General features: G+C 35.6%; 1 protein-coding gene across 1 annotated transcript in view; it reads left to right on the forward strand.

Moving 5' to 3' along the window:
• LRP1B (LDL receptor related protein 1B) overlaps window positions 1-12,226 on the forward strand; it is a 1,807,041-nt gene that overhangs the window by 1,338,917 nt on the left and 455,898 nt on the right. The window contains exons 36-37 of the mRNA XM_029933319.1: window positions 3,113-3,247; window positions 3,830-3,959. Of these exons, the coding sequence (XP_029789179.1) occupies window positions 3,113-3,247; window positions 3,830-3,959 (265 nt within the window). The remainder of the gene's footprint in view (window positions 1-3,112; window positions 3,248-3,829; window positions 3,960-12,226) is intronic.

The following is a 12,226-nucleotide window of genomic DNA, read 5'->3' on the forward strand; positions in this document are numbered from 1 at the left end:
AAGCTCTACATCCAGCTCTGTGCTGACAGCTCAGAGCCTAGAGCCTGCTTCAAATTCTGTGTCTCCCTCTGTCTCTGCCCCTCCCCTGCTCATGATCTGTCTCTCTCTGTCTCTCAAAAATAAACACTAAAAATAGTTTTTAAAAAGTAAGATTCACGTACAATATACTTGTGAAGATTGTTGTGAATATCTTTCTTGGATCTTGTAAAATTACTTGTCTTTTCTACTTATATGTTGCTCATGCTACCCTATTGTGAATTTTTAATTTTTTTTCATGTGCATACATCCTTCTTATTGAGCATATAAAGTGAATTATGGTAAGAGTGTCTTCCTTATATCTCCTTCCAGACAGTCTTTGTATAGCACATCACATTCATTTATTTGCCAAATGTTTACTTTGGCCTTACTCTGTGTCAGGTTCTACTCTAAGTCCTAGGGATAAAGCAGTGAACAAAATAAAGCACCAGCCCTCACAAAGATTACATTTCTGTGAGATAAAACAGACACTAAAGAAACGAACCAATATATAATGGGTTTGACAGTAATAAATGCTAAGGACAAAAAATATGTTTGGTAAGGGGGTTAGAACATGCCCAAGAAATAACTTTTTCTAGAGTTGTCATGGAAAGTTTCAGTAAGAAGGGCTAAGCTAAGACAGGGCTGTGTAGCTATCTGAGGAAAGTGCTTCCAAACAGAAAAAACAAGTAATGTAAAGAATCTTAGACTGATAGAATTTGGTTTGTGTTAGGAAGAGGAAGGTCTGATTTACCAGGGATGATAAGTGAGAGGGAAAGTGGAAGGATGTCAGGTGAGAGAGGGTCTAAGGGTACGTGTAGATCATGAAAGTCATGGGAAGGAATATTAATTTTACCTTGGATGAGATGGCAAATGATTAGAGTTTGAGTGGAAGGGAGAGGAATGATATTGTCTACCTTTTCAAAGGGTAACAATGGCCCCTAAGTAGAGAAAGGACTGAGGCAAACGTGAAGCTGAGCAATAAGTTAGGAACCTATTTGCGATATATTTGACCTTGGACGATAAAGGGGTTGACTCACCCTGTGCAATTAAAAACCTGCATATAACTTTTGACTCCCCCAATACTTAACTACTAATAACTTACTATTGTTTAGAAACCATACCAACATAAATAATTAACACATATTTTGTATATATGTTCTAAGTATTATATATTATATTCTTACAATAAAGGTAGGTAGAAAAAGAAAAAGTTATTAGGAAAAATGTAAGACAAATACATTTACAGTACAGAAAGTACTGAATTTATTGATGCTGTGAGTTTATATTATCTGTTTATAAGATAATTTGTGTGTTGGTGACTATATCAATATTGTTCAATATATCTACAGAAATAAATTCACATATAATTAGACCCACACAGTTCAAACTCAGGTTGTTCAAGAGTTAACTGTACTTCAGGCAAGAGTTAATAATAGTTTGGATTACACTACCAGTAGTAGAGCGTGTGAGAGGTGGTTGGATGATGGATATGATTTGAAAGAAGAATAGAAGAGCCAAAAATAATGGGTAATAGATTGTATATGAGAGTATTTGGGTGGTGAATTAGATGTGAAGTTTGAGAAAAAGTAATCAAGGATAATATGAGGTTTTTAGCCCAAGAAACAAAGGATGGAAATGCCATCTATCATACCATTGTGGCATGCGGAGTTGCTGTGTGGAAGATTGTAAGACGAGGTGATTCAGGTAGAAATCCAGAATTTGTCTGTTGTGTACCAGACTGCCCTCTCTACCTACCAGTGGGGAAACAAAGTGAGCAGTTAGATATATGTATCTAACATTAGTGGAAGACATTTGGATTAGGTATAATGCTTAGTAAACATGCAAAAATAATGCTTATTGTTGATTGATTCAATCTTTCAAAATGAAATCACATTAACTAATACTTTCACAAAATTAGAAAAAAATCAAACAAATTCTTGCTTTCCATATGTATATTTCAAAATGGTATCTGCTCTACTTCAAACAATTAGGTATTTGACTTGACCATTCTTGAGAACAAGGGGGTTTGGAATCTTTTCCAATTAGGTGAAGAATTTAGACTATATTCTGTTAGAAACAGAATCTCAAAACTTACTGATAAATGGCTTTATTATACTAATTGCTTTTTCTTTATTTCCATAGTCTGTCACTGTGCCAGAGGGAAATTATATTGGTCTTAAAGGATTTGTTCTTCAAATGGCCACGTAGGTCACAACACAAAAACTTACTTAGTTGGTGGCAAATTTATTATTTAATGATTTGTCCCCAGTGTCTTTCTGGTGGCTATATTTAAAATCATTGGTCTATAATTGCTACCCTTTATGCATATGCATGCACATATAATATATTTCATTTATAATCTTTAGACACATTTTTCATTCAAATATTCAAAAGGCACTGTTATTTAAAGACTCTATGATAGCCTAGAGCCATTTTTCAAGTATGCTTAAGCCCATTTGTCCAATGAGAATTTGAAAAGTAATGTAAGGGGTTTGCAGTTGACATTTGGGAAACTAGCTCCTCAGAAGGAATAATTGGATGCTAGAATATTTTTAAGGAATTATACATTTTGAATGACCTTATGTTTAAAACACTCTTGATGTAGTTGAAATACCCTTATGTTTCTTTCCATTCTCTCTCTACTTAGAGACTTTGCTGATTGTCTCCAGTATTATTATTTTTTTTATATTTAGAGGACTCAGACACAAGTATGGGTATGGGTGTGAAGACAAAAACTGTGTTCCAAAATAGTATGGTTTGATATCAAGATTGCAAAATAATGTGGGAAAAATATTTATTGAGTTAAAATGAATAGGAAAGTGAAGAAAAAGTAATAAAGGATATGATAAGTCATTTCCATATAAATTTCAAAAGCACTTTAAAAAATCCATTTGAGTAGGTTCTTTCATGTTGTTTCAATATATTTCTTACTATTTGTGTTAATAAATTTCGTGAAAACTATTTATACATGTAGTATATCCAAGATACTAATGTGATGTGATCCTAATACATGTATCAATATAATTGATACCTTTTATAGTGTATGTGTATGTTTTTTTGTTTTTTGTTTTTTTTCTTTCTGTCTTACCCATAGAAAACGATACCATCTACTGGACAGACATGGGCTTCAATAAAATTAGCCGAGCTAAAAGAGATCAGACTTGGAAAGAAGATATCATTACCAATGGCTTGGGAAGAGTGGAGGGGATAGCGATTGACTGGATTGCTGGTATAATCCATGGCTTTTTCTGTTTTCATTTCACACCTATTTTGTTAGGGTCTCAATCTCCTTCATAAAAATTGTTTTCAACTCATAACACTTTTTTTTTGGTACTTCTAGCCACAGGGATAAATAGTCTTTTTTTTTTTTTTTGCTCTTGGCTTCATTCTTTCTAATGCTTTTGAGTCTTTAGACAAGTGTTTTCATGCAGAGGTAGATTATGTAGTGTTAACTTTGCCCAAATCTCCTGAGAACTATGAGGCAGGTAAACAAGAATGTTAGAAGTTCTCTTTTGCCTGGAGTCAGTAGAAGTTAAAATAGATCCCTTCTTTAGGTGAGAGAAATTTCAACTTATTTTTAACACCTAAATGTATCATTATATGGTTTAAACCACAGATGTGAGATTAGAAAATATTTGCATTTTAGTTTATTTACAGCTTTCTGTTTAGGAAATGCACACATAAAATAAATATAGGAAGTAAATGATTTCTTGATAGTTATGTGAATGCTCCGAAAGTTAATTTTAGCTGTAACTAATAAATCGTTTCCTTTCTCACAACTATATTATAAACACATCTGTATTTCTCCTAGGTAACATATATTGGACAGACCATGGTTTCAACTTAATTGAAGTTGCAAGACTCAATGGCTCTTTCCGTTATGTAATTATTTCCCAAGGCCTGGATCAACCAAGATCTATAGCTGTGCATCCAGAGAAAGGGTAATTTTAAGCTTTACATCTATCTTGAGTTTTAAGTAAGGTTTTGTAAGTTTCACTTAAAAAATCCATGTGTCCATATTAATATTTATTTTTAGTTACAATGTTTGAAACAAAACTCAGTAACTTACCTAAGCAAAAGAAAAGTTTATTTTCACTCTGTAGTATATATTTTAGTACATATTGGATGGGATCATACTTAGTATATGGTTCTTTAATGTATGTGCAAATCCAAATAAGTATACCAACATGTTTCTAGATTTTCAATTTAAAGTTCTGACCTACAACTGTTTGAAAAACAGGTACTCAATTATTTGCCAAATGAATGATTGCCAACCTCATCCTTCAATATTTCTAAAACTTCAGCTTCCATTTACAAGTCTGTGATTGCCACACATGTTAATTCCAAGCATTGTATTATTTTTTCACCTGGAGTTCCAGATAAATTTGCCTAACTGCCTTTTCAACCTCTCTATTTTTCCGTTTGGATATTTCATAGGCACTCGACTTGTGCATATCTGAAATGGAAATGAATTCAATCTGCCATCAAGTTCTGTTAATATGTTCTTCCTAAATATTATCAATCTACAACTTTCCATTTTTTGCTTTCACTCTAATTAAACCTGTTCTTATCTTAAACATATACCACTGCAGTGACTATACAATTGATCTCCTAACATTAAAGGCAGAGTGACATTTTTTGTCTTTTAATATAAATCTTGCATAAATCATTTCAAGGGATTCCCATTGACTTTTGTGAAAAGTTCAGAATTTCTGTTGTGATCTTTTCTCATCAGGCCTTATATAAATATTCAGTCTCAAACTCCTGCTACTGCCTCTTTGGTATCACAATCAATCTCTGTTTGAACTACATAGTTCTTAAAATATGTTCAGATATTTCCTGTCCTCTTGTACTTCTAGCTTTGAATAACCTCTCTCCTTTATTGACAATGGTTTCTTTCCTACTTTTACTTTGCTAAATTTTATTTGTCCCTCCCTGGCTTTTAAACAGATTATATCATTCTGTTCTATGACAGCAAAATACCTAGTATTTTCATTAGTTTTTAAAAATTTTGTGCATTAATATTTGCTTATTTGCTTATATTTATTTGCTTAGTAGCTTTACTTTTTTCAGTGGACTGATAATGTCTTTATTCTTTAATGTGCTATAAGGAGAATAGTCATGTGTGTTTGATCTATTTCTCTATCCCTAGGGTTTAGTATAGCAGCTGGTAAAGAATAAGTTGCTGATAACTGCTTTTCTCTTAAGCAATAATATAGAAGTAGTCCTATTATAAAACTTTATAACTTCACACCACTGTGTTTCTTTCACTGCTAGTATGATTTGGCTTCAGAGTCTTTTGTGTTGAAAGAGTGGATATTTTTATGTTAATAGAACTCCTCTTCCTTTGGAATGGTAGAAAAGTGGACCATGGCATATTATACACCGTACACAGCATAGGAAGCACTGATTTAGGATGGAGGCCATCTAGGTAAACTCTCAGTTTGACTCTCATGAAATAGTAAACACTTATTTGTTATAGGTTATGTGTAGTTTTCTTTTTCAATATTATCATTTGCTTCACTTTCTTGACAGATGCTATGAAAATAAATCATAACATTATATGATGAAAAAAGAAACATAGAAGGTTAATATAAGAGAGAGAAATAACACCAATACTTTGTTATACTTCAAGCAAAGATTACCATGTGTACATTGAAAAGATTGCATTGGTTAAGAATTGCTCTTAAATGTAAACCTTTAGAGCAAATGTCTACAGGGATTTCTCTTTCTACCTTTTCATTTGTCATCTTTACTAGGTTATATTTTGTCTTACACTTAATGTTATGGTCCCGTGTTACACCATGCTTGATAAATCATCAGGGAGTATGTTTACACTTAAGTAGGAGGGGGATAAGGTAAGACACTTTTTCCTTGCCAAATTATATGGTTTTATTTGGGAAGAGAAAGGTTTTCATGTCACTTCCTTTATTTTCCCTTAATCAGAAATGGGTTGCATGCCCACTCTTAGAACAGTCAATAGCCAAAGGGAAGAGATTATTTTGACGTATTTAGACAAGTTATATTTCATCACCTGAGGTGTCGTAAGTTCCCAGACCAAACAGTATATACCAGTGTCTCGGCAAACTCAGTTTCTAATACTAAGGCAAATCTCGAGGATGCAAAGAAACAATATGGGGAAGACAGAAACCGGTACTCTTGATTGTTCTACTTCAGTAGTCATTGCAACACACTCTCCTTTGTTAGTTCTTTTTCTCTTCGACAGTTTAATGCTGGTTCCCGAGGGTTCAGTCTTTGGTGCTTTTCTCTTCTGTGGTGGTCTCATGCCACATAATGCCATTCCACATGCCCTACTTAAAATGTGATATTGACTCTTCAAACCAAAAAGTGGAAGATCTTTTCCACATGCTTGATTCTGGGTGGGTCTATGACTATTATGGAAGTGATACTATGTAAAATCTGAGGCCACATAATGAGGGAAGATAAAACTCCCACATAGTTCTCTTGGGAAGCTCTTCGAGGCCAGTTACTCTGCTGTGAGGAAGCCAAGCAACCCCTTGCAGGGGCCAGTGTAGTTTGTGCCAGGAACTCTAGCTATGGTCCTAGCTGACAGCCAGAAGCATCTGCTGGACATGTTGAGTGAGTGAACTTAAATAATTCTAGTCCCTAGCTGTTATGTCACCTCAGCCTTGGTGTCGTCACCATCAATGTGAAGAAGGGATGAGTTGTTGCTGCTGAGCTCTGATCAAGTTGCAAATGCAGAACCCATTAAATTGTTATTGCTTTAGCTTTTAAATTTATAGGGGTTTGCCAACTAAAGATGATCCACCAGAAATCTTATCCTTTTTTTTTTAAATTCTTTTTTACATTTATTTATTATTGAGAGACAGAGACAGAGCATGAACGAGGGAGGGGCAGAGACAGAAGGAGACACAGACTCCAAAGCAGGCTCCAGGCTCTGAGCTAGCTGTCAGCACAGAGCTCGACCTGGGGCCCAAACTCACGAACCCTGAGATCATGACCTGAGCAGAAGTCAGTCAGCCAATCGACTGAGCCACCTAGGTGCCCCCAGAAATCTAATCTTTAACAAGCTCAAAACTAAACTGAATTTTTCTCTACAATTATGAGTTTTCCATTAGTCAATGCCAGTTCTATTATTTTAGTTGCGTAGGTCAAAACACTTAGTATGATCTTTGGTGTCTCTCTCATATACCCTGTATCCAATATACTAGGAATTCTATTGCCTTTGGCTTAAAATACATTCATGTTTTATGTACTTCTCATAATTTCCATTGTTATACAATAACCTGAGCCATTTTGCCAACATTTTTTTGGCAAGTTTTGCCAGCATTGGATCCTGGTATTTACCATCTCATACCCTTGTACTCCTTCAGTGTGTTCTTCATGTGGTAGCTGAATTATCCTTCTGGGATGTAAATAGATGTCATATCTTTGCTCAGAATTTGCCAGTAGGTCCCTTTTACTCTGTTTAAAAGTTCACAAAAGCCTACAGTGGTATTATTTCCTCCATTTCCTCCAGATAAAGAAACTGTGGTAGTTATTTTAAATACTACTCTGTCATCAAGCTGATATGTGGAACAGTTAGGTTTTTCTAATCTCCAAAAACTATGGTACATTGTATATGCATTTGTGTGTGCTGCACATTACACATATACATTTATGGTGGTAAGCATTACAGAAATTAATAACTGAAAATATCAAACATATAAGAAAGCAGTTCTGACAGTTTCAGGATAAACTTGTACTGAAAATTTAAAGGTTAGAACTATAAGTGAAAGAGAGAATAAGCTAGAAAAATATTAGGAGAGGAGGCTTACAAAATAATTTTGAGTTGGATCTGACTTTTCCATCGACTGTTGAGCCCCTTGCCTACCACCACGTGCCCATGGACATATGCCATTGCATATTAAGGCTATGAAGGGAGGGTGTGATCTTGTTTAATACTAAGAACAAAACACATGACTCAATTGAACATGTCCACATCACCCTTATAAACTTGAAAATAAAAAAGTACTCTACTAAAATATTTAAAAAATCTTTTTAAGTTATAATTTATAATCAAACAATAAATCATTATAGCCCCAACAGAGAAAACGTGATCAATTGCTATATTGTGAATAGTCTAATGGCAAGAACAAATATAATTTGAATGTTATGAAATCCCATAGATACATAGGAAATGAGTTTCTTTCTAATAAAGAATTTCTTCCCTTTGTATTTGTAATAACCCAGCACTTCCTTTGTATGATAGGGAGTGTCTTGTGCTTGGCCTGTGATACATTGATGCAGTTCAGTTTAGCAGATCTCTTGTTGCTGCTACTTGCCAATCTGCTACTTGAAACCTAGTATACACCCTCAGGCTGTTACCTAGGTCTTCTTTTTCTTAAGTATATTTTTATATCTCCATCTTAGCATATAAATATGCTTACTTCTCTCTAGGATGATTGAGATCATCAGGCAAAGGAACCCACATATACTCTACTTTCTGTCAGTTTATTAAAAAAAACTATCGAGTGCAGCACGCTTTGTGCAAGGTCATGTCAGGACATCTCCATCTCTTCTTCAGCCTTCAATTCAGCACATTTTGATGAAATAGGACTGCTTACTATATAGTGAAAGACACCGGTGGGCGCTGTGAAGTATGATAGTATAATTAAGATGCTGCTTCTCTTCACAACTGAGTTTTCTGTTTAAACTTCGTCTAAACAAATTCAAAATTTCATTTAAAATAACAGTCTCATATTGTAAGTGAGATAAAGCATAAAAAGACTAGATCAGTGTGACTCAAGCCTAAGTCTCATATCTTAATCTCATTTTAACACAATTTCCAAGAGACCATTTTAAAGTTACATTGAATTTTAAGAAAAAAGAGATCACGTATAATCAGAATAGGTAATCCAAGTGAGGGTAGTAGAAGAAGACTTGAAGAAGAGAGGTTTCTGAGATGGGGTGAGAATATATTATATGAAGAAGAAATAGAATAATCAAAGAATTGATAGTGGCAAAGCAAAGGTCATGATGTAGCTGGGATAAATGGGGCCATAAAATAGGCACTAGAGTTCCCCACATATTAGAGAAATTACCATGAAGACATCTTCTCCAGTTTACCAAGCGGAATTTACATAGTCCTAGATCCTCTGTCCTGAGTCTTCTCCCTACCCCACGCAAGCCTCGTAGGCAACGATCAGAAGTGTGAGGAGTTTATTGAACTTGTAACATTCTTTAAACTGGGGAATTCTTAGAATAGTTACCATCCGAGACAGAGTGTTATGGGGGAGGGTTTTTTCTTCACCCTCAAGCCAAGTAATGGAGAGAGCTGGAGGCAAATCTGTAAAGGGGAGACTAAAGTAAAGAGAAAACAGAAGTAAATAAAAAGGAAAGAAAAAACAAGTCACTTTCTCACTGCAAGTCCTCAGCCCAGCAGGAGTCCAATCAAAGTTAGAGAAAGGGAAGAAAACTTTAAAATTCATATGAAATAAAAGTTTGGGTTTAGGAAGATAGTCTTTTGTACAGGAAAAAAATTTTAACAGTATTATTTTGTTCTTTTAACTAAAATAGTCTTAGAAGTCCTGAATTCTTCCTGAGATAGCATATTCTGGAGAAGAGACATTCAGTGGAGCATAAATGGAATCAGGAGTTGCATAAATATAGTTATTTTGTTTTATTCCAACAGTTTAGACTCTGCAATAAACCATGGTCATGGATGAGATTACCCAAGAAAGAGTATGGGGAAAAAAGTAGTCTAGGTGGCTCAGTTGGTTAAGCGTCTGACTTCAGCTCAGGTCATCATTTTGTGGTTTGTGAGTTTGAGCCCTGCATCAGGCTCTGTGCTGACAGCTCAGAGCCTGGAGCCTGCTTCAGATTCTGTGTCTCTCTCTCTCTGCCCCTCCCCTGCTCTGTCTCTGTCTCTCAAAATAAAGACATTTAAAAAAAATTAAGAAAGATTAAGACAGTGAACAAAACATGAAATTGATGATGGGGATGATATTATTTATTTTTATCAATTTTCAGAAATTGGTAAAGACAGAAGCTAAATATAAAGAATGAGTAAGTGAAAGATAATTAGTAAGTAGAGCTAGCATATTTAGTTTACAGTGGCAGGAACTTGGACAATGAAGGGAAAGAAGGAAAAATAGAAATGTTAAGAAGACAGTAGGGTATAGAGGAAGTTTTCTTTAGTATAGGAGTGAGGAGTTACTCTACAAGTTCAGAGGCAGAGGAGAAGAAACTGAAAGAAAGGACGATTCCAGGCAGTGTAGGTGGAAGTTACACAAGGAAGAAGTAATTCCCATGAAGAATAGGGAACCAGGAAGCAGGTGGACAAAATTTGGATATTATATTAGGTATCCAAGAAACAGATCCTGGAATGAGAATTCAGTTCAGGAAGTGAGAGAGAAGCAGGGTAGGAAATGGGAAGCCACCAAAGGTCATCTGTGAGCAAAAGCCTAGGTCTCAGTCTGATAACTTGTGGATCTCCAGAGTATAATGCTTACTTCAAAGCAAGGGAGTTTGGCTTTCAAACTCCCACCCAAGCATTGAATGGGGGCAACCTTTGGGAGACATAACACTGCCAAGATTTCTGACTCTCGGCACTACTTGTGAAAGAAGAGTTGTGGCTTAAGAGGACAGGTCCTCTTAAGAAAAGTGTCTGTGAGAACTGTTAGAAGCAAAGGACACAGGGGCTGAGGCGCTCTGTACTGGAGTACAGAGGACTAGAAAACAAGGTCTAAGGGTGTCTAGGTGGAGCACCAAGTGTCCACTGCAGTTGGGAACCCCAGCTTGGATGTTTCCCACCTTTGAGATATTTTGAAAGATCTTGATTTCAAATGCCTATGTCCTTTTTAGTTACTGAAAGGATTAGATGAGATAAATTTAAGTAAGAACATTAAATTAGGAGCATTTCTCTCCCCCTTCTAGTTTAGGAGATGGAGTGAAAAGGTAGGATATGGAGTAGAATATATTTTAGCAACTAAATTAGTGAAATTCAAGAAAGTCATAACTGTGATAGTATGAGTTAGGTTGGTAGCTTTAAATGGATAGGTAAGTTTTGCTGAAACTTGTGGTGAATAGAATATGAACAAAAGGACTTAAAGCTCCTTGAGGTTAGCTGAGATGGATTTCTAGAATCTAGTCAGTATGCTTCTTTTTTTATTTTTAATTAAAAAATTTTTTTTATGTCTTTATTTTTATTTTGAGAGACAGAGACAAAGAGTGAGCAGGGGAGAGGCAGAGAGAGAGGGAGACACAGAATCTGAAGCAGGCGGCAGGCTCTGGGCTGTCAGTAAGGAGCCCGATGCAGGGCTGAAACTCACAGACTATGACATCATGACCTGAGCCGAAGTCTGATGCTCAGCCGACTGAGCCACCCAGGCGGCCCTCTAATCAGCATGCTTCTATGACCTTGAGTAATAATATTCAGCAGCTTAGAAGTAGCAAGAAAAAAAAAAAAAGGAAAAAGTGAACCAAGAAGGGAGCAGGAGGTGACAGATTCAAAGTTAGATTCTAACGAAATAACCACTGGTGGCCAGTCAGGAGCGGAGATCTAGAAGTTAATGATGGAATCAAGGAAACCAAGAGCAGCAGATTAAGGTCAGAGTAAGGAGTAAGGACATGAATAATCAAGACAACTCTGCAAACTAAGAGGTGATTTCAGAATTGGTAAAATTAGAAATAGAGTTGTCTCATGTGTTAATTAAGATTAGTGTGTGGCCTCGCTTATGTAAGTCAGAGACAAAGGAGAGACGGAGGTCCCTGGAACAGATGAGATGAACCATGAACTGAGATGCTCACAAGGTCATCAGCAGGTGTCATAAAGTTCCTAAGAATGTCAGCAGTGGAGGGCGAAGATGGCGGAGTTTTCAGTGAATAGTAAAACATTTAAATAAATTTGGTGGTTAATTGTGATAGTGATTATGTGGTGGTATCGGAAAATAGGATGTGTGAATTTATGTTGTGCATGTTTTAAAAATAAGTGAGTATAACCTCAGAGAAAGTTGTCTTTCTTACTTAAATCTTCTTCACATTAATGGTATTTATTTCCTCAGGTTTCTCATGCAGTAACTTTTCTATCATCTTTAACTAGTCCTTTCAATGAAACCTTTCCTATCGCTTCCAAATAGCATCAGATCTCTGCCATTTGACCCCCCCCAAAAAAACACCTAAACTTATTTTTCTCTGCATGTTTACTTCTCAACTTCTTAGAATAAAGAAGTTATGTTCTTTTCAG

This window comes from Suricata suricatta, chromosome 3, assembly GCF_006229205.1.
Source record: "Suricata suricatta isolate VVHF042 chromosome 3, meerkat_22Aug2017_6uvM2_HiC, whole genome shotgun sequence".
Classification (NCBI taxonomy): domain Eukaryota; kingdom Metazoa; phylum Chordata; class Mammalia; order Carnivora; family Herpestidae; genus Suricata; species Suricata suricatta.